The 27,001-nt window shown below is 47.8% G+C and overlaps 3 protein-coding genes across 11 annotated transcripts in view; 2 read left to right on the forward strand and 1 right to left on the reverse strand.

Annotated features, from left to right (window-relative positions):
- LOC113453586 (uncharacterized) overlaps positions 1 to 12,897 on the forward strand; it is a 33,332-nt gene extending 20,435 nt beyond the window's left edge. The window contains exon 7 of the mRNA XM_087918754.1: positions 11,292 to 12,897. Within this exon, the coding sequence (XP_087774880.1) occupies positions 11,292 to 12,139 (848 nt within the window). The 3' untranslated portion in view covers positions 12,140 to 12,897. The remainder of the gene's footprint in view (positions 1 to 11,291) is intronic.
- The window catches only part of LOC113453304 (uncharacterized), a 54,208-nt gene that overhangs the window by 8,548 nt on the left and 18,659 nt on the right, over positions 1 to 27,001 (reverse strand). For 3 of the 6 annotated variants that reach the window (XM_087918748.1, XM_087918749.1, XM_087918747.1), the window contains 3 exons: positions 2,007 to 2,410; positions 1,634 to 1,748; positions 1,449 to 1,516 (listed from right to left, as the gene is read on the reverse strand). In XM_087918748.1, the coding sequence (XP_087774874.1) occupies positions 1,449 to 1,516; positions 1,634 to 1,748; positions 2,007 to 2,410 (587 nt within the window). Of the gene's footprint in view, positions 1 to 1,448; positions 1,517 to 1,633; positions 1,749 to 2,006; positions 3,091 to 27,001 lie in introns of those variants that run through there. The other 3 variants (XM_087918751.1, XM_087918750.1, XM_087918752.1) reach the window with 3 other exon arrangements.
- Positions 6,447 to 26,054, forward strand: LOC113451572 (uncharacterized). Of its 4 annotated transcripts, none has more exons than XM_087918746.1 (6): positions 18,407 to 18,529; positions 18,837 to 19,427; positions 19,687 to 19,801; positions 19,918 to 19,985; positions 21,985 to 22,114; positions 23,380 to 26,054. In XM_087918746.1, exons 2-6 carry the CDS (start codon positions 19,023 to 19,025, stop codon positions 25,029 to 25,031), a joined length of 2,370 nt encoding a protein of 789 aa, XP_087774872.1. In that variant the 5' UTR covers positions 18,407 to 18,529; positions 18,837 to 19,022; the 3' UTR covers positions 25,032 to 26,054. The 4 variants fall into 4 exon arrangements, with proteins under 4 accessions (XP_087774871.1, XP_087774870.1, XP_087774872.1 ...); XM_087918743.1 differs by having other exon boundaries at positions 18,457 to 18,713; XM_087918745.1 differs by lacking the exons at positions 18,407 to 18,529; positions 18,837 to 19,427; positions 19,687 to 19,801 and adding exons at positions 6,447 to 6,860; positions 7,115 to 7,229.

Below are 27,001 nucleotides of genomic sequence, written 5' to 3' on the forward strand. Positions count from 1 at the left end.
GGTCAGTAATGGGGTGGGGTGGCATTTCTTTAGGGGGCCGCACAGCCCTCCATGTGCTCGCCAGCGGTAGCCTGACTGCCATTAGATACTGAGAGGAGATTCTCAGACCCCTTGTGAGACCATATGACGGTGCGGTTGGCCCTGGGTTCCTCCTAATGCAAGACAATGCTAGACCTCCTATGGCTGGAGTGTGTCAGCAGTTCCTGCAAGACGAAGGCATAGATGCTATGGACTAGCCCGCCCGTTCCCCAGACCTGAATCCATTTGAGCACACCTGGGACATCATGTCTCGCTCCATCCACCAATGCCACGTTGCACCACAGACTGTCCAGGAGTTGGGGGATGCTTTATTTCAGGTGTGGGAGGAGATCCCTCAGGAGACTATCTACCACCTCATCAGGAGCATGCCCAGGTGTTGTAGGGAGGTCATACAGGCGCATGGAGGCCACACACACTACTGAGCCTCATTTTGACTTGTTTTAAGGACATTACATCAAAGTTGGATCAGCCTGTAGTGTTTTTTAACACTTTAATTTTGAGTGTAACTCCAAATCCAGATCTCCATGGGTTGCTAAATTTGATTTCCATTGATAATTTTTGTGTGATTTTGTTGTCAGCACATTCAACTATGTAATGGACAAAGTATTCAATAAGAATATTTCATTCATTAAGATCTAGGATGTCTTATTTTGTGTTCTTTATTTTTTTGAGCAATGTATTTTGTAACCCAAAGTACCGTGATTACATGCTCAACATGCCAATTCCCTTTGGGTTTTAATAGTCTGCTTTATTTTAATACAATTTGCTTATTTTGAACTACAGGTTATTTATCAATGTTCTGTGGGGTGGGAAAAGTTGAAAATAAACTTGATTTTCGGATCCGAGGTTTCCCCGAGGAGTTATCCCAAGGTATATCTCAAAATGAAAGGTAGAACTCAATTTAGCAGGAATACATAACTTTTGAAGCAGAGCTCGGATTTCAAAATTTAGCTCAATTTCATGTTCTGCGGGGTGGAAAATGTTAAAAATCCACTTGATTTTCGGATTCAAGCTTTCCCTGAGGAGTTTTTAAAAATGATCATATGGCAATGTATCTGTTTTTCACTAACCTTGCACAATTCCAAATAAAAGAATTACAAAAAAAAGAAAGAGGGTCTCTAGCAGTTCCTGCCATTGTGATACGCTTATTCCTATTCCTTGAAGGACCTTTAAAAATTGGTTCTTGTAAATTCAAAGTTGGAGGAGTACCTAGCAGAACAAGATAACCAGAGGAAGCTATGCTGGCTGACAGCAACTTGAAACTGCTATTCTACTCTCCATGTTGTGGAAGAACCGAAAAATAATACAAGCCAAACAGGGCGGGGGGAATAGAAGGAGAGAGCCCTCTGCACACCCTCTTCACTTCCTAAAGAGAGAATAGAAACCTTAATATCTTTTCCCTTTCTTACTTGATTTGGAGGTTCAACCGCTCTTTGATCTCCCTCATAAAAACCAGAAAGCTTCATTCTTTGTTTCTCTGTGAGGAATAAATAATTTCAAAATGCATAATTAACAAAATAGGAGGAGGTATTCTATATGGGAGAAGAAAAGGGAAAAGGGAAGAAAGAAGGGTAATTGGAGGATCTTCCATTACCTCCTGAAGCGTCCTGACTTGGATCTTCCCAAGAGATCCTCCTGAAAATTGGCTCCTGAGGGGGATTTGATGGGTTCTTCTTTCCCTCAGGATCTCTGATCTCCACAGTGCAGCACTTCAAATAGGAGGAAGGAAGGAAGAAGCAGAATTAATGTACATCACATGACATAAAGTGGATTCTTATATTCAGAAAACAACCTCAAAGCCCCCAATAGCCATCCGTGTGGCTGAGTGAGAAAACAATAGAACAATGTCCTAGAAGAACTGGAGAATTGCTACACGTTATGAAAATGGGAGAAGTTTGGGAAGGAGGGATGAAGCATTCAAGCACTCCCTCTATTTATTCCCTTCCGAGCTCCCTAAAGTCTCCCACCTGCCGCTGGAGCTGCTCCTTCTGCTCCTCCGCCTGGCTCAGGAGGAAGCCTTCCGCCAGGGCCACCGCCTGGGAGCTGCTCTCTGCTCCACACTCCCGCACCCAGCCCTCCATCTCTGGGGGCAGGAGAGCCAGGAGCCGCTCCAGAACCACCAGGTCCAGCATCTGGGCTTTGCTGTGCTTTCCTGGGCTCAGCCATCGCCTGCACAAGTCATGGAGTCGGCTGCAAAGTCCTCGGGGACCCTCAGCCTCCCGGTATCGGATGGAGGTCCAGGGTGGAACTTCAGAGGGGAGGCTGGTTCCCTCCTGCAGGACCTTCTGCCCGGTTCTGGTCCAGCTCTCCCCACAGCTCCCAGGCTGAAGAGCCGCAGGGCCTTTTCCGCTCCCCTCCTTGGCCAAAGGGAGTCTCTCCATCCTTCCTCTGTCTGGCAGAGCAGCTCCAAAGGGCTCCGGGGTCTCCAGGGTCCTCTTCCTTCACGGGACAATTTCTGGGTCCACAGGATGGATCCCTACTGGTCCTTCTGCTCTCTTCCTTCCTTCCTTCCTTCTCCCAGAGAGAAAATCCTGCCTTGCAAAGGCTGTCGAGAGCTCTAATGTTCCGGATCTCTGGGAGGGAGAGAAAAACCGACGCCCAGGATCAGAAAGGGGGATTCAGCCCCTGGACCCCCTTCCCCCAACCTGCCCGCAGCCCCAAGCCGCTCCTCCCAGCGCAGGCCCAGGGGACCCCGAGCATCCCCGGGAAGGAGGCAGCTGCAGAGGCCGCTCCTTCCGTTTCTCTCCCCCTCCGGAGACAGGATCGGGCCCTCGGAGAGCCCGGTGCGAGTTCTGCCTCCTCCTCCTCCTCCTCGCCCGGCTTTTCTCCTCTCCTGCCGGGCCTCCGCCAAGGCGACTCTTCCCCCTCCTTTGCATGCGGCTGGGGAGCATGGGACCCGGGAAGACCCCCCTCCCTAACCCGGAGCACGTCTGGCTGTCCCCCCGCCAGACTCTCCGGCAGCCCTTCGGCCTCCTGCGGCGCACCAAGGGTTGAGGAGAGCAATCGCGGCGTCCTAGAGAGGCAAAGCTCAGTGACGTCACTTCCTTTGCCGCCGCCGCCCCCTCTGGGAAGGCAGCCGTGACGTTCGCCCTCCAGCGGCCCAATGGGGAAGCGCCGGAAGTTCCCTTCCCTCCGCGGACGTCGCCCCCTGGTGGATTCGGGACAAAGGGCCAGGAGGGAAGAAAGGGCGGGAAAGAGGAGCGCGTGGGAGGGGGAAGGGAGGGGGCGGGGATGATGGGCTTGGGAGTAGCGGGAAAGGTCCCTCTCCACGTCTCCCTGTCAGACAAAGACTTCAACGTCTGTGCTTCTTTCCCCCCTTTTATAGGAACCCGAATGCCTCGAAGGAGGTTTTCCTCTTTCTTCTGTGGCGTTTCTTGAGCGGTTGGATTATTTCTTCTCTATAAAGTGCCTCTCCACCCCCGCCTCTTTCATTAGGTCCGCTTCTATATTTATTGATTTATAGGAGATTTATTTCTTTGTGGAAATGCCTGAGATATTGGAAGATGCCGCCATGTCTCCCCTCGTCCTTCTTTTCCTCAGACCAGACACACCCAGTTCCAGCAACCCTTTTTAAAAATATCTTTTAGCTTCCATCTTTGTTGCTCTTCTCTGCACTCTTTCTAGAGTCTCAACACCTTATTTATTTATTATACAAAACACAAAAAATAGAAATAGGAAATAGGAAATTAAGGGAAGGAGAAAGAGGGGAAAAGAAATTCTGAGGTACAAGAGAAAAGGGAAGAAAGATGTTGACTTTTTAGCCCAGTGCAAGATTAAAAAAAACCCATGCCAGCCTGACAATTCAATGTAATGGACAAAAGCAAAGTCATTTTGGGTCTTTTTCTTTTGAACACTTTAAATATGAAAATATCCCGTTTAATGGCTGGAGAAGGAAAGATGAGAAAACGGCCCAAACACCCCGTTCTAGCTGAGTGAGGGCGGGCTCCCGCCTGAGGGGATCTGCGCTCTGATTGGTTGCTGCGGGTGGAAAGGGGGCGTTTCCCTTTCCCCCCGTCTTTTTCTTCTCTGGGCTGCTTGAGATTTACCTCAGGATGTTCCCGAGGCGCCTTTCAAGGAGGCGAATCGCCTTTTACTTCCCCGAAGCGAAGCGGAGCCTTTCCCTGGTTTAGCTGAGGGTTTTCCGGGCCTTCCCTTTGGATTGGGGGGAGGGTGTCTGTGGGTGACCCCCCCAAACTTCTCAGTGGCTGCGGGGCTGCCCCTTCCCCCTTATCATCCAGTGCGGCAGCTCTTCCTGTGGCACATTCTTAACATTTAATGAACACGTGTGTTTGTGCGTGTCAAAAGAGTGTTTGTGGAGGGGAGTGGGAGGGACCGTTTTGAATCGGACTTTGTGGCTGGGAGGGGCCAGAATGAGCTGAAACACCAATGGGATTTATCCCTTCCGCAGCGTCATCAGTCTCCGGGCAGAGTTCTTTGTGACTTCACCAGAAGGAGGGCGTTCTGGGCAGAGAACGGGAGGAGGGAATCCCTTCAGTCTTGGTGGGGCTGCAGCTCAAGGCGGGGTTCAGGGCAGGCCCTGAGGGGAGCCTCCCCTTTCTTTGCTCTCTTCACGAGTCTCAGCTAGACTTTCCTCTGTGTGCATGGCGGGGTGGACTTGATGTCCGTTCAGGTCCCCAAACTCTCCCGGTCAGGAAGGGAATCTCTCCTTGGTCAGTTTCCTTGCCTTCTGGAGCTTTGGAGATAGGCAGGCAGGCAGGCAGGCAGGCAGGGAGGGATTAGGTCCCCTCTCATTCCTCTTCCTTTCCCGCCATTCAGCTCAACAACTGCCCTTCTTGAACCAAACACAGACCTCCCAATTGCGGTGGGTCAGAAAACCCCCACAGCGCCGGAAATGAAACCAGCCCTCGGTCAGCCCCTTTGCCAGGAAGGGAGCCAAAGGCAGAAGATTCTGGGGGAGGTGGGCTGGGAGGGCAGTGTGTCCCCACGTGCTTGGGGGAGGGGCACTCCCACCCGGTGGGGTGAGGCTGCGCCTCCCCTTCTCATCCAGTGCAGCCCGTTCCACGCTGGATTGGGGTGGGGTGGGGGGCAAAAGGAAGCCCACACTCCCCTCCAGGGCTTGCATGGGAAATATCCCCCTCCCCCTTTCTCTGCTACTCTTTTTGGTCGGAACGACCGCCTCCATTGGGTGGAGACTCTGCCCGGAGACTGATGACGCTGCGGAAGGGAGGATTCTCATTGGTCCGCCTGGTCTTTCTGGACACTCCCAATTCCGAACCTAGAGGAAAACATTCCCCCCTCCCCACAAACATTCCCCGCTCCCCGATAAGGAGGGGGCTGAGCGGGGAGGAGACGGGCTGGGAGGGGCCGTCAAGGCTCCTGGGGGTGGAAAAAGGGGGCTGACAAACGCCCGTAATTGGGAAAGGGATCGAAGGCAAAGAGGGGCAGGAACCTCAGAAGCCTGGATCTCCCCGTGGTCTCCACTCCCTCCCTCACCTCATTTCGCCAAGGGGGATGAAGACGGGCCGCTGTCTTCCCTTCCTTGTCTTCCCTGCCCGCCTCCCTCCCGCCTCCGCTTGCTACTCCCAAGCCCATCACCCCGCCCTCTCCCTTCCCCCTCCCATGCTCCACTAGAGGTCCATTCCCTTGGCGGAGGGCGCCCCCTGGTGGATTCGGGGCAAAGCCTTTGTCTGACAAGGGAGTCATGGGGCCTTTCCCCCTACTCCCAAGCCCATCATCCCTTTCCCCCTCCCATGCGCTCCTCTTTCCCGCCGTTTCTACCATCCTGGCGCTTTGCCCCGAATCCACCAGGGGGCGCCCTCCGCCAAGGGAATGGAACTCTAGGCGCTTTCCCACTGGGCCACTGGAGGGCAAAGTGACATCACTGAGTCTTGCCTCTCTAGGACGCCGCACTCGCTCTCCTCCATCCCTGGGGCGCTGCAGGAAGCGGCTGCGGGAGAGCCTAGTGGGGAGAGGACATCCAGACGGGCCCCGGGTGAGAGGGGGAGGCTCTTCCCGGGTCCCATTCTCCCCAACCGCCATATCCATGCGAAAAGGGCCGGATCTTGTCTCCGGAGAGGGGGAGAAGTGGGTGGGGGAGGCCTCTCCAGCAGCCTCCTTCCCAGCCCTGCTCGGCGTGGGGAGGGCTGGCCCCTGTGCTGGGAGGAACCGCTTGGGACTGCAGGCAGGTTGGGGGAAGGGGGTCCAGGTCTGAATCCTCCTTTCTGATCCTGGGCATCGGTTTCTCTCCCTCCCAGGTCCGGAACCTCAAAGCCCTCAGCAGCCTTTGCAAGTCAGAATTTCCTCTGGGGTGGGGAACAAAGGGAGTGGAAGGACCAGCCGGGATCCATCCTGCAGCCCCAGAAATGGTCCCGTGAAGGAAGAGGACCCTGGAGATCTCCCCAGAGTCCCTGGAGCCCTTTGGAGCTGCTCTGCCAGAGAGAGGAAGGATGGAGACACCCCCTTTGGCCAAGGAGGGAAGCAGAAAAGGCTCTGTGGCTCTTCAGCCTGGGAGCTGTGGGAAGAGCTGGACCAGAACCAGGCAGAAGGTCCTGCAGGAGGGAACCCTCCTCCCTTCTGAAGTTCAGCCCTGGAACTTCATTCAATACCAGGAGGCTGAGGGGCCCCGAGGACTTTGCAGCCGACTCCATGACTTGTGCAGGCGATGGCTGAGCCCAGGAAAGCACAGCAAAGCCCAGATGCTGGACCTGGTGGTTCTGGAGCGGCTCCTGGCTCTCCTGCCCCCAGAGATGGAGGGCTGGGTGCGGGAGTGTGGAGCAGAGAGCAGCTCCCAGGCGGTGGCCCTGGCGGAAGGCTTCTTCCTGAGCCAGGCGGAGGAGCAGAAGGAGCAACTCCAGCTGCAGGTGAGAGACTTTAGGGAGCTCAGAAGGGGATAAATAGAGAAAGTGTTTGAATGCTTCACCCCTCCTTCCCAAACTTCTCCCATGTTCATAATATGAGGCAATTCTCCAGTTCTGGTAGGACATTGTTCCATTGTTTTCTCACTCAGCCACACGGATGGATATTGGGGGCTTTGAGGTTGTTTTCTGAATATAAGAATCCACTTTATGTCATGTGATGTACATTAATTCTGCTTCGTCCTTCCTCCTATTTGAAGTGCTGCACTGTGGAGATCAGAGATCCTGAGGGAAAGAAGAACCCATCAAATCCCACTCAGGAGCTATTTTTCAGGAGGATCCCTTGGGAAGATCCAAGTCAGGACACCTCAGGAGGTAATGGAAGATCCTCCAATTCCCCATCTGTCTTGCTTTCCCTCCTTTCCTATAGAATACCTCCTCCTATTTTGTTAATTATGCATTTTGAAATTATTTATTCCTTACAGGGAAACAAAGAATGAAGCTTCCTGGTTTTTATGAGGGAGATCAAAGAGCGGTTGAACCTCCAAATCAAGTAAGAAAGGGAAAAAATATTAGATTTCTATTTTCCCTAGAAGCGAAGCGGGTGTACGGAGTGCTCTCTCCTCTGTTTTCCCCGCTTTTGACCAGGATTATTTTCGTGTTCTTCCACAACATGGAGAGCAGAATAGCAGGTTCAAGTTGCTGTCAGCCGGCATAGCTTCCTCTGGTTATCTTGTTCTGCTCCAACTCCAACTTTGAGTTTACAAGAAGCTTTGAGTTTAAAAGTCCTTTGAGAAATAGGAATTAGCGTATCATAGTGGCAGGAACTGCTAGAGAGCCATTGGGGAGGGGGTAATTCTTTGACAAGGCTAATGAAAAATAAATAAATACGCACATCGCCATATTGCCATTTTTAAAAAGCCTTATTTACAACCTGGAGTTCAAAAATAAGCAAATCGTATTAAAAAATAAAGCACATTATTAAAATCCAAAGGGAGTGGCTTGTTGAGCATGTAATCACGGTACTTTGGGCTAGAAAATAATTTCCAATCCTCTGATTTGCGTCTCGATTAGGAGATCAAACTTTCCCGCTTTGCAACAGCTCAGAAATGACTTTCCCAGGGAATTTTCTCTTTCTTTTTTTCCTTTCAGCCAATGGCTCAGACTACTAGATCAATCAATGACAGACAGAACGATCAGTTGATCCAGAAGTGGGATTACTTTACTGATAGGCACCGAAGGTTTTGCAGATTCAGTGAACTTGACAAAACTTCCCCAAATATTTCTTGAGTGAAAGCAATGTTCAGATTTTCCCATTTTATCACGTAAAATTAGGACTTGTGTGACGCACAGCCATTTAATTTAGTGCATCTCTCTGCTTTGGGAATTTGGGAACAATGGAACAGAATAACAGAGTTGGTAGGGATCTTGGAGGTCTTCTAGTCCAACCCTCTGCTCAGACAGGAAGCCCTATAACAGTTCAGGTAAATGGCTGTCCAGTCTCTTCATAAACACCTCCAATGTTGGAGCAACCACAATTTCTGAGGCAAGTCATTCCACTGTCAGGAAATTTCTTTTTACTTTTAGATTGGTTCTCTCCTTGAATCGTTCTTATCCATTGCTTCTTCGAACACTGCTATCATGTCTCCCCTAGTCCTTCTTTTCATGAAACTGGACATACCCAATTCCAGCAACCGTTCTTTATACGTTTTACCCTCCAGTCCACTAATAACTTTTATTGCTCTTCTATGCACATTTTCCAGAGTCTCAAGATCTTTTTTACATCTGGCAACCAAAACGAGGCAATATTCCAAGTGTGGTCTTACCAAGGCCTTATAAAGTGTTACTAACACTTCATGTCATCTTGATTCTATCCCTCTTAATGCAGCCTATGATTCTGTTGGGGTTTTTGGGGGGGCAACTGTAGCATAGTGCTGACTCAGGTTTAAGTGGTTGTCTACTAGGACTCCAAGATCCCTGTTGCACTTATTACTCTTGAGCCAGGTATCACCTATTTTATGCCAGTGCATTTGGTTTTTCTTTCCTAAATGTAGAACATTTCTCAGTGTTAATTTCGTTTTATTAGATGGGGGCCAATCTGTCGATCCTTCTATATCTCGAGTTTATCTTCTGGAGTGTTGGTATTGTCAATTTGATCTTGTCTGCAAATTTGATGAGTTCCCCTTCTATCCTCTTGTCTAAATGAATGATGAAGATGAACAGATCTTGTGAATCCTCCTGTTCTGTTCTTTTTTCCATGTCCAGGAGGGTCTTGTGTCCTTTGAGGAGGTGGCTGTGTATTTCTCTGAGGAGGAATGGTCTCAGCTGGATCCTGACCAGAAAGCGCTGCATTCGGAAGTCATGCTTGAAAACCATAGGAACGTGGTCTCTCTGGGTAAGAGTTTTCTAGTCCCCAATCAGAGTTCAAGAAGAGAGATTATAGTTAGTTTTTTAATTAAGAAACCACTAATCAGATATTGTCTCCTGGGAGGGAGAAGGAAAAGTGTTGTGTTGCTCCAAGGAAGGAAAAAGTCAATGTCTCTTTGCTTAGATGCTTTCTGTGCCATTTCTTATATGTATTTTTCCATTTCTATTTGAACTTATCTATGGAGGCTGAAAAGAACAAGGTGTGCTTTTGTGTGTCTTTTGGAGGACGTGTGAGAGGAGTGTGTTGTCATTTGTCCTCTGGAACCTCCCCAAATTGTGTGAGAACAGAACTTTCACTCTCAGCCCATGGAAGAGCATTCTCCCAATCCAATTCAAGAACAAAGGCCTCATGCAGTGTGACTCAGAGCATCCTAGGGTACAGGTAATCCCCGAGTTACGACCGTTCACTTCGCAAATGTTCCAAGTTACGACCAGTCCTCCGCAAGTATTGAAACCCACTCCCAAAATTTATGAGTGTTGCAGCTCCACGGTCATCATTCACACTTTTGAATGACAGTAGAGGCGCTGAAATATTCACCCTACCTATTCCCCCACCCCATCTCGCAGGGACTTACCATATTTTTCACACTATAAGATACACTTTTCCCCTCCCCAAAAGTGGGTGGAAATGTCTATGTGGTTTTTTATCTTTTTTTTTTTTTTTTTTTTTTGGTTTTTGGGTTTTTTGGGTTTTTGTTTTTTGCTGGTATTTGGTTTTTGGGGTTTTTTTGGGTTCGGGTTCTTTGTTTTTTTTTTTTTTTTTTTTTGTTGGGGGGGGGGGGGGGGGCGGGGGGGCGGGGGAGGGGGGGGGGGGGGGAATCTAACAAACTTTTTGGGGGGTTTTTTGGGGGTGGGGGAGGGAAAAAAAAAAAAAAACAGGGGATTTTTTTTTTTTTTTTTTTAACCAAGTTGTCTTATAGTCTGAAAAATATGGTACATTGCGACGATGTGGCAAGCCATTGGTTCCCTTGCCTACTTCATGCCTTTGCAGAAAAAAGAGTAGTGAGAGATACGCGTGATCAGTAATGGAAAATCTAGCACTTATTGATCTCACATGATCTCGCACTACAGTGCTTTAGGCCTCTGTTCACTGCTAAACAAGGCCTACAGCAGATCCAGGGCAAAGGAGAGGAAAGGCCTCTTTGTTTTCAAAGACTTTTGCCCTGGATCAGGTCTTGAAAGAACACAAGCCTAAAATACTGCAGTGCCCCAATAAATCTGAAGTTTTCTCCTGATTCCTCTGTGGATATTTCCCCTGATTATTATGAAATTCAATGGTGAAAATAAAAGGTTCTACATTTAGGCAAAAAAGAAATGCACAGGTACAGTATACGTGGCACCTTGCTCAATAGTAATAACTGTAAGAGGGATCTTGGAGTCCTAGTGGACAACCATGTAAATATCAGCCAGTCATGTACAGCAGCTGCCAAAAAAGTCGACACATTTCTATGCTGCATAAACAGAGGGATAGAAGAATCAAAATCACGTGAAGCATTAATATCTCTTGATAATACCTTAGTAAGGTCACACTTGGAATACTGCAGCCAGGTTTGGTCACCACGATTGTAAAAAAGATGTTGATACTCTAGAAAGAGTGCAGAGAAGAGCAACAAAGATGATTAGGGGACTAGAGACTAAAACCTATAAAGAATGGTTGCTGGAATTAGGTATGTCTAGTTTAATGAAAAGAAGGACTGGGGAGACATGATCGCAGTTTTCCATTATCTCAGGGGCTGCCACAAAGAAGGGGGAATCAAGCTATTCTATTCCTTAACTCAAAACTGACTCCGAGTGAGATTTTCATATAGAAAGATATGTTTTCTAGATATTTTAAAAGCTTTCATGACATGAATATAGAAATCAACATGTCTATATCACATCAGTATAGGCTTGCAAACATACTACCTAATGGAATTTTGGAGAAATTCATAAGAAAATTCACTTGATTTTCTACACTTTGATCTTTTTCTCTAACCTCATTGTCATTTTCATTTCCCTTTTGCTTTGAAGGTAATAATGGGCAGGAGAATCAAGATTCCTGTGAACTGTTCCAAGTGATCAATGCTAAAGGTGGAACTGAGAAGTCTGGAATTCAAATGGAATTTGAAAGCCATGAGAGAAACCAGTCAAAGAATTGGAATCAGGAAAGCTCATCTTCTAGTGAGGCTCCAACTCATGACTTTCTTGCCCAACAAAAGGAAATAAGGAAAGAATATAATGGGAAAAGTGTGAACCTATTCAAAGGTAAAGTACAAGTAAATGAAAACTATTTAACCCAACACAAAAGAGAAGATGCTATAAGAAGACAAAACGGACAAAATTACAATGGGACATTCATTCTTTCTCTTGGGAATAACTTCCTTACATCTCAAAAAACGATTGACGCAAAAGAGAGGACTTATAAATGTTTGGAATGTGGAAAATGTTTTAGAAGAAGCTCGCAGCTTGCTATCCATAAAAGGATCCATTTGGGTGTGAAACCCTATAAATGCATGGAGTGTGGAAAGACCTTTGCTCAAAAACATCATCTTATTTCCCATGAGATGATCCACACAGGAGAGAAGCCATTTAAATGCACAGAGTGTGGAAAGTCCTTTGCTCAAAGTGGTCATCTTATTTCCCATAAGATCATCCACACGGTGGAGAAGCCGTATATATGCATGGAGTGTGGAAAGACCTTTGCGTGGAGCAGGAGCCTTAGAAGCCACAAAATGATCCACACGGGGAAGAAGCCATATAAATGCATGGAGTGTGGAAAGACTTTTACTTATAGCAGTGGACTTAGCAGACACAAAAAGCTCCACACAGGAGAAAAGCCTCCTTTGCTTGTAGATATAAACTTATTTCCCATAAGATGATCCACACGAAAGAAGCCATATAAATGTATGGAATTTGCTCATAGATGAAATGTTATCTCCCACTAGAAGTTAGGTGAAGGAATATTATTGTTATGTAGGAATTAAATACAAAGAGGTCTGACAATTAGGAATATGTTGATATAGTTAACAGTAGTATAAATAAGCTAACACAAGGAATGAGTTAAAATTATTTTGTTACATTATCATTTTTGTTACTAGTATTGTTCTGTATCCTGTACAGATGCAGATAGATAAAACTCCACAAAATATAACAAAATCACTTTTATTGGTGCATCAGGTATCCTCATAACTCACATATCTGATGAAGTTCTTCTTTAATGACCGATCCTTTGTATATCTGCCTTGTAGGTAAAAAGATGATTTATTTTCTATCCTTTTTCCGTCATGTTGTAGCAATAGAAGTAGTCCATGAGTTCAGCCAAGAGTGAGGAAAATCTCCCCCAACTTCTCGAGGGTCAATTTAGTGACCACTCAGGATTACAGATATGGTCACGTGACATGGACTACATTTCCCAGGCTACCTTAAGTACATTTACCATGATGCATTTCCTTAAGGGGACAGCTCACAATTGCTAACTATCCAATTCCCATACACTGGCTGGACAGCACAAGTTTATACATAATATTGATATTTGTTTTTTCTTTTTCATAAATAATATTCCCTGGCAATATACTGTATTCAAAATGTTTATGAATAAAAATAAAGCATATACTCAAATAAAAAAAAATGCATGGAATGTGGTAAGAGTTTTGCTCAGAATGGTCATCTTCTCAGAAAAGAATCCACGCTCAGGACAAACTACAACTGCTCAAAAAAATAAAGGGAACACAAAAATAAGACATCCTAGATCTGAATGAATGAAATATTCTTATTACTTTGTTCATTACATAGTTGAATGTGCTGACAACAAAATCACACAAAAATTATCAATGGAAATCAAATGTACCAACCCATGGAGGTCTGGATTTGAAGTTACACTCAAAATTAAAGTGAAAAAAAAAAAACCCACTAGAGGCTGATCCAACTTTGATGTAGTGTCCTTAAAACAAGTCAAAATGAGGCTCAGTAGTGTGTGTGGCCTCCACGTGCCTGTATGACCTCCCTACAACACCCGGGCATGCTCCTGATCAGGTGGCAGATGGTCTCCTGAGGGATCTCCTCCCACACCTGGACTAAAGCATCCCCCAACTCCTGGACAGTCTGGTGCAACATCGCGTTGGTGGATGGAGCGAGACATGATGTCCCAGATGTGCTCAATTGGATTCAGGTCTGGGGAATAGGTGGGCCAGTCCATAGCATCCATGCCTTCATCTTGCAGGAACTGCTGACACACTCAGCCACTTGAGGTCTAGCATTGTCTTGCATTAGGAGGAACCCAGGGCCAACTGCACCAGCATATGGTCTCACAACGGGCCTGAGGATCTCCGTATCTAATGGAAGAGGCTACCTCTGGTGAGCACATGGAGGGCTGTGCGGCCCCCTAAAGAAATGCCCCCTCATACCATTACTGACCTACTGCCAAACCGGTCATGCTGGAGGATGTTGCAGGCAGCAGAATGGTCTCCACGGCGTCTCCAGACCCTGTCACATCTGTCACATGTGCTCAGTGTGAACCTGCTTTCATCTGTGAAGAGCACAGGGTGCCAGTGGCGAATTTGCCAATCTTGATGTTCTCTGGCAAACGCCAAATGTCCTGCACAGTGTTGGGTTGTAAGCACAACCCTCACCTGTGGACGTCGGGCCCTCATACCACCCTCATGGAGTCTGTTTCTGACCGTTTGAGCAGCCACATGCACATTTGTGGCCTTCTGGAGGTCATTTTGCAGGGCTCTGGCAGTGCTCCTCCTGTCCCTCCTTGCACAAAGGCAGAGGTAGCGGTCCTGATGCTGGGTTGTTGCCCTCCTACGGCCTCCTCCACATCGCCTGTCTCCTGGTAGCGCCTCCATACTCTGGACACTACGCTGGCAGACACAGCAAACCTTCTTGCCACAGCTCGCATTGATGTGCCATCCTGGATGAGCTGCACTACCTGAGCCACTTGTGTGGGTTGTAGACTCTGCCTCATGCTACCACTAGAGTGAAAGCACCACCAGCATTCAAAAGTGACCAAGCCATCAGCCAGAAAGCATAGGAACTGAGAAGTGGTCTGTGGTCACCACCTGCAGAACCGCTCCTTTATTGGGGATGTCTTGCTAACTGCCTATGCTTTCCACCTGTTGTCTATTCCATTTGCACAACAGCATGTGAAATGGATTGTCAATCAGTGTTGCTACCTAAGTGGACAGTTTGATTTCACAGAAGTGTGATTGATTTGGAGTTACATTGTGTTGTTTAAGTGTTTCCTTTATTTATTTGAGCAGTGTATATAGCAATAGCAATTCCACTTAGACTTATGTACCACTTCACAACGCTTTACCACACTCTCTGAGCAGTTTACAAAGTCAGTTTATTGTCCCCCAGCAATCTGAAAAAAGTATATAGATTCTTAGACAGCTTGAGAGGGTGGCCAGATAGCAGATTAACAGAGTTGGGCGGGATCCTGGAGGTCATTTAATCCAACCTATGTCAGAGTTCTCCGAGGAAAGGAGCAGGAAGCGCAGGAGAAACGGTCCAAAATTTACCCCGGGATTTTCATCAGGGGCCCCTTTGCGAGGAAAAGGGGGGGGGTCTTCCTGACCCATAGAAGGAAAGGGGGGGTTGGAGGGGGGGAGACTAGAAGGAGCCGGTACATCCAGACGTTCCGTTCCGAGTTCCGAGCAAGGGAGACGCGTTTCTCCCAAAGGGCCAATGGGGCTATTTAACCTGAAGGAGGAGATTTTGGGAGGAATTTCAGCCCCTCTTTTATTACTTCACTTCTCCCTGGTGGCTCTTTCCTTTCGCGGCACAACTCGGGAACGATGGGAGGGTAAAGTAGGAGCCTCTGGAGGGCCATCACATCTTTCTTCCTTCCCTCCCTCCCTTCCTCCCTCCTTCCTTCCTTCCTTACCTCCCTTCCTTCCCTTCTGTGATTTCACCTTCCTTCCTTCCTTCCTTCCTTCCTTCCTTCCTTCCTTCCTTCCTTCCTTCCTTCCTTCCTTCCTTCCTTCCTTCCTTTAATTCTGCATATTATGGCTCGTTATTGGTCATATTCATTAAAAATCCTGTTTCTCTTTGAAGCTCTCAGCAAAAGTAACCGCAGCTGTTCTTTGTGGCTGAAATTCTCCCAGGCTGTCATTTACTCTCTCTCTGTTCTGTCCACCTTCCCTCTCTCTCTCTCTCTCTCTCTCTCTCTCCCTCTCCCTCTCCCTCTCCCTCTCGGGGTCCTTGGGAAAGGAAGGACATCTGTTCCCCATCCCCGCCTTTAATAATCAGGACTTTGCACCGGTGCCAGATTGAAGCCCCCATTTTGCGGAGTGTCTCTCCTTCCCCTCCCCAGGAAATAAAAAATAAAAACAGGATTCAGAGAGCGAACCAGGAAATGGGGGGAGAGAGTCTCCTCCGGACTGCGGGGGACGGGGAGCTCCAAGACTGGAGCTGCGGCGCCTTCTGCCTTTGCTGCCTCCTCCCAAGGGCAGCGGGGGCCCTTCGCTTCCCTCGGAAGAGGCTCCGGAGCGGCTGGGGAGGCAAAGAGCCCGTCTTTCTCTCTCCGCTCCCCCCCTCTCAGTCCTTCAGCAACGGGGGTCCCCCCCTTCCTGCCCCTCCCCCTTCCAAACCAGGCAAGGGAAGGAAGCCGGGAGGGGGGAGTCTGGGGAGGGGGGGGCGGGAGGAGAGACCGTCTCGGAAGAGCCTCCCGCTCAGCTTCCCTCCCCGACCCTTCCACGAACAGACCCTCCCCATCCCCCCTTTTGGGACTCTGGACCGCTGGGCTTTTCTGTCTCCCAGTGATTGCGGGAAAGAATTGGAGTTTTATTGGGTCTGCAACACCACCACCCGCTCCCACCAAAGGAAAGCCAGCCGGGCTTCTCCTCCAAGCTCCCCTCCCCGTTCAACCCCACTTCGGGACAGAGGGGACTCGCTGGGAACGGGTGTTGGGGCCACGTCGGAGCGCGCCTTCTGACCCTCCGCCATTCGGCCCGTCACTCTCCCTGCTCCTCCAGGCCAGGCTTGCTGAGGGGAGGGAGGGGAAGCTACCCGCATGAAGCCCCCATCACTGCCCGGGGCTGCCTGGAAGGGGCGGCGCGTTTCCAAGGCGGCTGGGGGTGCCCAAGAGTGTCCCGCTGCCAGAGCCGGCCCAGGCCCCTCCACCCTCCAGCCCGCCAAGGGGGGGCACTTCTCCCGGCCACCCCCTTCCTTTCCTCGGCCCCACACTATTCCTGGGTGGAAGTGCCCCCCCACAATCATGTGGGGCCGGTCTCCTCCCTCCCGGAATCTTTGGCTCCCTTCCTGGCAAAGGGGCCGCCGGAGGGAAGGCGAACAGGAGTTGCCTTCGGAAGTTGTGGGAGCTTTCAAAAGGAGCCTGGACTGCCCTCTGTCAGAAATGGTGCAGTCTCCTGCTTTTGGGGATGGGGTTGGACTAGATGACCTCCAGTGTCTCTTCCTCTGTTATTCTGTCAAAGAGATGGTCTGAAATGGAATAAGGGTTTCCTGCCTCTGACTAGGGGGTTGGAGTAGAAGACCTCAAAGGTCCCTCCCAACTCTGTTCTTCTCTTCCATGCTGTTCCGTTCTTCCGTCCTTCCCTCCCTTCTACTTTGTTGAACTCCCTGGGAGGAAAACCTGGGACAGTTTGGGAACATAAGTGGACACCTAGTTCACCCCTGCATGCCCACAGAAGAAAGTCTAGTTGAGAATCGTGAAGAAAGTGAGTGGAGGGTCCCCGCAGGGCCTGCCATGAAACCCGCCCCTCTTGAGCTGCAGCCCCTAAGACTGAAGGGATCCCCCCCGTCCACTTTCATCTTCGTTCTCTGCGCCCGACGCTCGCCGCCTTCTTCAGGTCACAAACAATTCTGGCCTTGACTGATGACTGCATCAAGGAGAATTCCCATTGGTGCTTCACCTCGTTCTGCCCTCCCCCCGCCAGCTCAAAAGTCCGAGAAAAACATCTCCTCTTCTTCGACACACATTTCTCTCTCTCTCTCTCTCTCTCTCTCTCTCTCTCACACACACACACACACACACACACACACACACACACGTTCATTAAATGTGAAGATTGGTGCTGTACGAAGAGCTGCTGCACTGGATGATAAGGGGGGAAGGACAAAATCCAAAGGGAAGCCCTGGGAAACCCTCAGCTAAACCAGGGAAAGGCACCGCTTTACTTCAGGGGAGAAAAAGGCAATTCCTCTCCTTGAAAGAAAGAAACATCCTGAGGTAAATCTCAAGCAACCCAGAGAAGTAAAGGCGGGGGGACGGAAACGCCCCTTTCCACCCTCAACAACCAATCAGAGCGCAGATCCCCTCAGGCGGGGCCCTCCCTCCTTCAGCCACTTTGTAGGTTTTCCTTCTCCAGCCATTAAATGGCATAATTTCACATTTAAAGTGTTCGAAAGAAAAAGACCCAAAATGACTCTGCTTTAGATGAAATTGTCACGCTGGAATGGTTTTTTAAAAATCTTGCACTGTGCTAAAAAGGAATCAACATCTTTTATTTTCTCTTGTACCTCAGACTTTCTTTTCCCCTCTTTCTCCTTCCCTTAATTTCCTATTTCTATTTTTCTGTTTTCTATAATAAAATAAATAAGACCTTGGTACTCTAGAAAGAGTGTAGAGAAGAGCAACCAAGATGGAAGCTAAAAGATATTTTAAAAAATGGTTGCTGGAACTGGGTGTGTCTGGTCTGAGGAAAAGAAGGACGAGGGGAGACATGGTGGCATCTTCCAATATCTGAGGGATTGCCACAGAGAAGATTTCTCTCTTCTCTCCTCTCCTCTAAATAAATATAGAAATGGACCTAAGGAAAGAGATGGAGGGTGGAGTTGCATTTTATAGATAAGAAATAAGAAAACCGCTCTAGAAACCCCACAGAAGAAAGATGAAAACCTCCTTTAAGGCATTTGGGTTCATGTAAAAAGGGGAAAAGAAGCACAGACGTGGAAGCTTTTGTCTAACAGGGAGCCATGGAGAGGGGCCTTTCCCGCTACTCCCAAGCCCATCATCCCCACCACCTCCTTTCCCCTCCCATGCGCTCCTCTTTCCCACTGTTTCTACCATCCTGGCCCTTTGCCCCAAATCCAACAGGGGTTGCCTTCCCCCAAGGGAAGGGAACTCCAGGCATTTCCCCATTCGGCCACTGGAGGGCGAACGTCACGGCTGCATTGTCAGAGGTGGCAGCGAAGGAAGTGACATAACTGAGCCGACGCCGCAATCGCTGTCCTTAATCCCTGGGGCGCGGCAGGAGGCGGACAGGATATGGGACAGTGTAGAGGGGGGACATCCAGACGTGCCCTGGGTGAGGGGTAAACTCTTCCTGGGTCCCATGCTCCCCAGCAGCCCTCATAAGAGGAGAGAAGCTGGGCGAGGAGGAGGAGGCAGGATTCGCAGCGGGCTCCCCGATGGCCCACCCCCCTGTCTCTGGAAGGGGAGAGAAGCAGGAGGCGGCCTCTCCAGCTGTCTCCTTCCCGGCCCTGCTCGAGGTGGAGGCTCTGGGCCCTGTGCTGGGAGGAGCCGCTTGGGCCTCTGTGCAGGTTGTGGGAAGCTGGTCCAGCAGCTGAATCCCCCTTTCTGATCCTGGGCTTCGGTTTTTCTCTCCCTCCCAGATCCGGAACAGCCGAGCCCTCGGCAGCCTTGGCAAACCAGGATTTCCTCTGCGGGGAAGGGAAGGGAGGGAGCGGGGGGAGGACCGGCAGGGATCTGTCCTGCAACCCCAGAAATGGTCCTGTGAAGGAAGAGGCCCCTGGAGACCCCTGGAGCCCTTTGGAGCTGCTCTGTCGGAGAGAGAAAGGATGGAGACACCTCCTTTGGCCAAGGAGGGGAGTGGAAAAGGCCCCGCAGCTGTTCAGCCTGGGAGCTGTGGGGAGAGCTGGACCAGAACCAGGCAAAAGGTCCTGCAGGAGGGAACCCTCCTCCTTTCAGAAGTTCCACCCTGGACCTCCTTCCAATACCAGGAGGCTGAGGGTCCCCGAGGACTTTGCAGCCGACTCCATGACTTGTGCAGGCGATGGCTGAGACCAGGAAAGCACAGCAAAGCACAGATGCTGGACCTGGTGGTTCTGGAGCGGCTCCTGGCTCTCTTGCCCCCAGAGATGGAGGGCTGGGTGCGGGAGTGTGGAGCAGAGACCAGCTCCCAGGCGGTGGCCCTGGCGGAAGGCTTCCTCCTGAGCCAGGCGGAGGAGCAGCTCCAGTGGCAGGTGGGAGACTTCAGGGAGCTCAGAAGGGAATAAATAGAGAGAGGGCTTGAATGCTTCACCCCCTCCTTCCCAAACTTCTCCCACGTTCATAATACGAGGCAGTTCTCCAGTTCTGGTAGGACATTGTTCCATTGTTTTCCCATTCAGCCACACGGATGGATATTGGGGGCTTTGAGGTTGTGTTCCGAATATAAGAATCCACTTTATGTCATGTGATGTACATTAATTCTGCTTCTTCCTTCCTTCCTCCTATTTGAAGTGCTGCACTGTGGAGATCAGAGATGCTGAGGGAAAGAAGAACCCATCAAATCCCCCTCAGGAGCTATTTTTCAGGAGGATCCCTTGGGAAGATCAAAGTCAGGACACCTCAAGAGGTAATGGAAGATCCTCTGATTCCCCATCTGTCTTCCCTTCGCTCTCTCTTCTCTCCTATAGAATACCTCCTTCTATTTTGTTAATTATGCATTTGGAAATTATTTATTCCTTACAGAGAAACAAAGAATGAAGCTTTCTGGTTTTTATGATGGAAATCAAACAGCGGTTGAACCTCCAAATAAAGTAAGAGGAAAAGAGGAAGTGAAGCAGGTGTGCAGAGGGCTCTGTCCTTCTGTTTTCCCCCCTTGTCTGGCCGGGATTATTTTCATGTTCTTCCGCAACATGGAGACCAGAATAGCAGGTTGAAGTTGCTGTCGACCAGCATAGCTTCCTCTGCTTATCTTGTTCTGCTAGGCTCTCCTCCTACTTTGAGTTTACAAGAAGCAAATTTTTAAAAGTCCTTCAAGAAATAGGAATAAATGTATCACAGTGGCAGGAACTGCTAGGGAACCTTTTTTTTTTTTTTTTTGGTAATTCTTCGACTCGCAATTGTGCAAGGCTAATGAAAAATAAATACTCACACTTGCCACATTATCATTTTTAAAAACCCTTAAAAACCGGGGTCTGTACAAAACCATATGGGCTACTGCATTTTCCACCAACTGGAGCCTCCAGATGCTCTTCAAGGGCAGCCCCATGTGGAGCGCATTGCAATAGTCAAGAGAGGAAGTGACTAGGGTAGGAGTGACTGTGAGTAGGGACTGTTGGTCCAGGAAAGGGTGTAACTGGCAAACAACTCGAAGTTTTGCAAAGGTCCTCCTAGCCACGACTGCCACCTGCTCTTCAAGCAGGAGTCATGGATCCAGGAAAACCCCTAGATTATGCACAGGGTCTGTTTGGGGTAGTGCCACTGCATCGAAGATTAAGGTGGCAATTCTACCTGAGCAAACGAACCCCAAACCCAGAGCCACTCTGCCTTGAAAGGGTTTAGTTTCAACCCAGTGCTCCCCATCCAGTCCCTAACAGTCTTCAGGCACTGTGAGAGGGAGGAGATGGCATCACTTAACTCACCATGGGCCGAGAATACTGCTGAGTATCATCAGCATATTGGTGATACCTCAGTCCATGTTGATGGATGATCTTACCCAGTGTCTTCATATCAATGTTGAATGGAAGAGGAGAGAGTACCAAGCCCTGCGGAGCCCCTAAAGCAGTGGGCGACGGCTGGATATCTCCCCCTCCTATCAACACTGACTGAGAGCTGTCACAGAGGAAGGAAATGAACCAGGAAATACAAAGCCTCCCATTCCCATCCCCTGAAGCCGCCCCAGGATAATAACATGGTTGGTGGTATCAAAATTACTTTAGTGAAAGCCGCTGAAGGTTTTGCAGAATCAATTAACTTGACAAAACTTCCCCAAATATTTCTTCAGTGAAAGCAATTTTCAGATTTTCCCATTTTCTCACCTAAAATTAGGACTTACGTGACGCACAGCCTTTTAACTTAGTGCATATCTCTGCTCTGGGAATTTGGGAACAATGCAATAGAACAGTGTTGGTAGGGATCATGGAGGTCTTCTAGTCCAACCCCCTGCTAAGACAGGAAGCCCTATAACATTTCAGATAAACGGCTGTCCAGTTTCTTCATAAACACCTCCAGTGTTGGAGCAACCACAATTCCTGGAGGGAAGTCATTCCACTGATTGTTTTCACTGGCAGGAAATTTCTCTTTACTTGTAGGTTGGTTCTCTCCTTGAATAGTTTCCATCCATTGCTTCTTGGAACTCTGCTATCATGTCTCCCCTAGTCCTTCTTTTCATGAAACTGGACATCCCCAATTCCAGCAACCGTTCTTTATATGTTTTAGCCTCCAGTCCACTAATAATTTTTGTTCCTCTTCTCTGACTCTGACTCAGGTTTAAGTGGTTGTCTACTAGGACTCCACAATCCCTGTTGCACTTACTCTTGAGCCAGGTATCACCTATTCTATGCCAGTGCATTTTGTTGCTCTTTCCTAAATGTAGAACCTTACGTTTCTCACTGTTGCTTTCGTTTTGTTAGATGGGGCCCAATCTGTCGATCCTTCTGTATGTCAAGTGCATTTTCTGGAGTGTTGGTATTCCTGTCAATCTGGTCTTGTTGGCAAATTTGATGAGTTCCCCTTCTATCCTCTTGTCTAAATCAATGATGAAGATGAACAGATCTTGTGAATCCTCCTGTCCTGTTTTTTTTCCACGTTCAGGAGAGTCTGGTGTCCTTCGAGGAGGTGGCTGTGTATTTCTCTGAGGAGGAATGGTCTCAGCTGGATCCTGACCAGAAAGCTCTGCATTCGGAAGTCATGCTTGAAAACCATAGGAACGTGGTCTCTTTGGGTAAGAGTTTTCTAGTCCCCAATCAAGAAGAGAGATTATAGTTAGTTTTTATTAAATAACCACTGATCAGATATCATCTTCTGAGAGGGAGAAGGAAAGGCTCTGGCTTTGTCATGTTCCAAGGAAGGAAAGAGTCAATGTCTCTTTGCTTAGATGCTTTCTGTGCCATTTCTTATCTTTATTTTCCCATTTCTATTTGAACTTATCTGTGGAGGCTGAAAAGAATGTGATGTGCTTTTATGTGTTCTCTGGAGGTGCCGAGAAGCAGCCTTTGAAAAAGTGAGAGGAGTGTGTTGTCATTTGTCCTCTGAAACCTCCCCAAATTGTGTGAGAACAGAAGTTTCACACTTAGCCCATGGGAGCCCATGAAATCCAATTCAAGAACAAAGGCCTCATGCAGTGTGACTCAGAGCATCCTAGGGTTCTAGTAATCCCCAAGTTATGACAGTTCAGTTAGCGACCGTGTCAAGTTATGACCAGCCCTCCTCCAGTACTTGAGACCCAGTCCACTCACTGTTTTCAAATAGTTTTTTCCTGGATCTTGTGAAGTCCTCCGTTCTTAAAAGAACACAGGCCTAAAGTACTTTAGTGCGAGATCACAGATTAGTAGCCTGAGATCTTGCACTATTGGGCTTGTGTGATCTCATACTAAAGTACTTTAGGCCTCCGTTCTCTAAGAACCGGCACCTGTACCAGTTATGGCCGTAGAGCCCTTGCAAGCTGATGAGACTTTGGGGCAGCGAAATAGCCATTCTTGAACCATCTCAACATTTCCAGTCTCAGCACAAAGAGTGTTTACAAGGTAATGGGAGGCTTCAGCAAGGAACGGACCAAGCGGAGGTCCCTCCTGCCAGACAGACACCATGGAGCAGCTGCTCCAAGGTACACTGGGGAAGAAGGAGCTTATTTGAAAATTGTTTAATTTCTCACAGGTCTCTGCTGAAATTAAGGCCCCACTATAAATCTTACATTTTCTCCTAATTCCTCCTTGGATGTTTCCCTTGATTACTCCCTAACTCAAAACTGAGTGAGATAAGCATATATAGAGATTATCGTAAAGAAAGAGATGTTTTTCTAGATATTATCAAAGCTTTCATGACTCATTCATATAGCAACTATCATATCCATATCACACCACTGTCGGCATGCAAACATACAATCTAACGGAATTTCTGACAAATTCATAAGTAAATTCACTTGACTTTCAACACTTTGATCTTTTTCTCTAACCTTGTTATCATTTGAATTGCCCTTTTGCTTTGAAGGTAATATTGGGCAGGAGAATCAAGATTCCTGTGAACTGTTCCAAGTGATCAATGCTAAAGATGGAACGGAAAAGTTTGGAATTCAAATAGAATTCGAAAGCTATGAGAGAAACCAGTCAAAGAATTGCAACCAAGAAAGCTCATCTTCCACTGATGCTCTGATGCAAGACTTTCTTGCACAACAAGAGAAAATAAGGAAAAAATATACTGAAAAAAGTATAAATCTAATCAAAGCTAAAGTACAGGTAAATGAACAGTATTTAACTCAAAACATAGGAGATGATGCTATAAAAAGACACAATGGACAAAATTATAATGGGACATTCATTCTTTCTCTTGGGAATAACTTTCTTACATCTCAAAAAGTGATTGACACAAAAGAGAGGACTTATAAATGTTTGGAATGTGGAAAATGTTTTAGAACAAGTAGGCAACTTACTATCCATAAAAGGATCCACTTGGGAGTGAAACCATATAAATGCATAGAGTGTGGAAAGACCTTTGCTCAAAGTGGTCATCTTATTTCCCATAAGATGATCCACACAGGGGAGAAGCCATATAAATGCATGGAGTGTGGAAAAACCTTTGCTCATAGCAGTACACTTACTTCCCATGGAAGGATCCACACAGGGGAGAAGCTGTATAAATGCACAGAATGTGGAATGACTTTTGCTTATAGAAGTGGCCTTAGTGGCCACAAAAAGATCCACACAGGAGAGAAACCATATAAATGCATAGAGTGTGGAAAGACCTTTACTCAGAGCAGTACACTTACTATCCATAAAAGAATCCACACAGGGGAGAAACCATATAAATGCATGGAGTGTGGAAAGACCTTTGCTCGGAGAGGTAATCTTATTTCACATAAGATGATCCACACAGGGGAGAAGCCGTATAAATGCATGGAGTGTGGAAAGACCTTTACTCAGAGCAGTACACTTACTATCCATAAAAGGTTCCACACAGGGGAGAAACCATATAAATGCACCGAGTGTGGAAAGACCTTTGCTCGGAGAGGTCATCTTATTTCCCATAAGATGATCCACACAGGGGAGAAGCTGTATAAATGCATAGAGTGTGGAAAGACCTTTGCTCATAGCAGTACACTTACTTCCCATGGAAAGATCCACACAGGGGAGAAGCTGTATGAATGCATAGAGTGTGGAAAGACTTTTGCTCGGAGAGGTCATCTTATTTCCCATAAGATGATCCACACAGGGGAGAAGCCATATAAATGCATGGAGTGTGGAAAGACCTTTGCTCATAGCAGTACGCTTACTTCCCATGGAAGGATCCATACAGGGGAGAAGCTGTATAAATGCATAGAGTGTGGAAAGACTTTTGCTTATAGAAGTGGCCTTAGTGGCCACAAAAAGATCCACTCAGGAGAGAAGCCATTTAAATGCACAGAATGTGGAAAGACCTTTGCTCATAGCAATTCACTTACTTCCCATGAAAGGATCCACAAAGGGGAGAAACCATATAAATGCATAGTGTGTGGAAAGACCTTTGCTCATAGCAATTCACTTACTTCCCATGAAAGGATACACACAGGGGAGAAACCATATAAATGCATAGAGTGTGGAAAGACCTTTACTCAGAGCAGTACACTGATTGCCCATGAAAGGATCCACACGGGAGAAGCTCTGTAAATGCATGGAATGTGGAAAGACCTTTGCTTATAGTAGTGGATTTATTATCCACCAAAGGATCCACATGGGAGAAGCCATTTAAATGCATGTAGTGTGGAAAGACCTTCGCTCATAGATGTAATCTTATTTCCCATAAAAGATGCCACACAGGGGAGAAGCCATACAAATGTGGAAAGAGTTTTGCCCAGAATGGTCACCTTCTTCTCATAAAAGGATCCGCATTCAGGAGAAACTATATAGCAATAGCAATTCCACTTAGACTTATATACCACTCCACAATGCTTTACCACACTCTCTGAGCAGTTTACAAAGTCAGCTTATTGTCCCCAGCAATCTGGATCCTCATTTTAATGCCCTCAGAAGGATGAAAGACTGAATCAACCATGAGCACGTCAGGATCGAACTCCTGGCTGTGGACAGTTAGCCTCTAGTACTTTATTCTAACCACCATGTCTCTATAGATTTTTATGTGTATGCATATTTTGCCTTTCTGATCCAAATAAGACAAGGTCGAATCCAACAAACTGAAACTTAATGTGGAGAAAAGTAAGGTTTTACACCTTGGCAGGAAAAACAGGTTATATGAAACCTGGCTCAAAACCAGTAACTGTGAAAGGGACCTCGGGAATCCAAATGGATGATCCCTTAAACATGAGTCAGGTGTATGCAGCAGCAGCCAAACAAGCTAATATAATCCTTGATTGTATCAACGGAGGCACAGAATCAAAATCACACGAAATATTAGTACCGTTTTATAAAGTCTTGGTAAATTCTTCTCATCCTTCCATTACCCATCTCTTCCAGCTTATGACTATAACCGTGTTGCTTATATCTTTACAATGTATATTGTTTTATTTGTTCCCTAATATGCTTATTAGTAACCTATGACTATCACTAAGTGATGTATCTTGTGATTCTTGATGAATGCATTTTACTTTTTTCTTTATGTACACTGAGAGCTTATGAACCAAAGACAAATTCCTTGTGTGTCCAATCACACTTGGCCAATAAAGAATTCTATTCTATCCTATTGCAACAGAAGAGATTATCTGGATTATTCCACAATATATTTGCACTTTTCTACTGGCAAAATTTCTTCCAAAACATTACTTGATATTTTTCCCTGCTGAAAGAAATACCTGGAAATGATGGCAAAGAGGTCGAAGTTCTCCGAGGAAAGGAGTTCAAAACGGAGGTGAAACAGCCCAACAGGATTCCGGGATCTTCCCTCAGGGCCCCAGGTTTGCAAGGAAAAGGGGGACCCTGATTCCTGACCCACAGAAAGAGCTGTTCCTGGACATGAGGTGCCGACAGGTGGGAATCAGAAGGAGCCGGTTCATCCAGACGTTTAGAGCCAGGGAGACATGCGTTTCCAGGAGGGAAATTGCATTTTTCTCCTGTAAAGCGAAGCGGCGCCTTTCCCAAGATAGCCAAGCAGAGGATTCACCCAGGAAGGTGGGAGTCTGGGGGAAGGATCCATCTGGGCTAGGAGCAGCGGTGGGATTCTACCGGTTCAGACTGGTTCCATAGAATCAGTTAACGTTCCCAGTAGTTTGGAGAACTGGTAAATTGGGACTCTGGTTGGCTCTGCCCCTCTCTGCCTGCTTCTCTGCCCCCTACCCAGTCAGTCCTTACCACACATGCGCAACATTGTGTGTATGCACAACATGCCTGCAGACCGCTTTCGCCTGCCCGCCAGGCCAGCAATGCTGCCTGCCTTTCACTGCAGCCCTGCCTGATCTTATGATCTCCCCGGTAAGTGCAAGCCCTGGTTGCCTTTCCCCCTCCACCACCACTTGGCTTTCACCGGGGCAACATGTGGAGAGGCTCCTGTTGGCTCCAGCCAGATCAGCGGCTGCTTCTCTCACCTGTTGCTCCAAGTCCCCCTCACTTCGGGAAATGACTCCTGGGCAGCAGAGAGAAACAGGATTCAACTGGGCTGCTTCTCTGCTGCCCAGGAGCTGTTCCCC

This window comes from Pseudonaja textilis, unplaced genomic scaffold (assembly GCF_049901715.1).
Source record: "Pseudonaja textilis isolate UNSWEBS1 unplaced genomic scaffold, rPseTex1.2 PTEXCTG41, whole genome shotgun sequence".
Taxonomy (NCBI): domain Eukaryota; kingdom Metazoa; phylum Chordata; class Lepidosauria; order Squamata; family Elapidae; genus Pseudonaja; species Pseudonaja textilis.

Bases quoted from the DNA above. Each gene is read 5' to 3' on its own strand.
- LOC113451572 (XM_087918743.1), top strand. From the start codon at position 18,633: ATGGCCCACCCCCCTGTCTCTGGAAGGGGAGAGAAGCAGGAGGCGGCC. The intron at 19,428-19,686 runs GTGGGAGACTTC...TCCTATTTGAAG, and splicing joins AGGAGCAGCTCCAGTGGCAG to TGCTGCACTGTGGAGATCAG. The intron at 19,802-19,917 runs GTAATGGAAGAT...TATTCCTTACAG, and splicing joins AAGTCAGGACACCTCAAGAG to AGAAACAAAGAATGAAGCTT.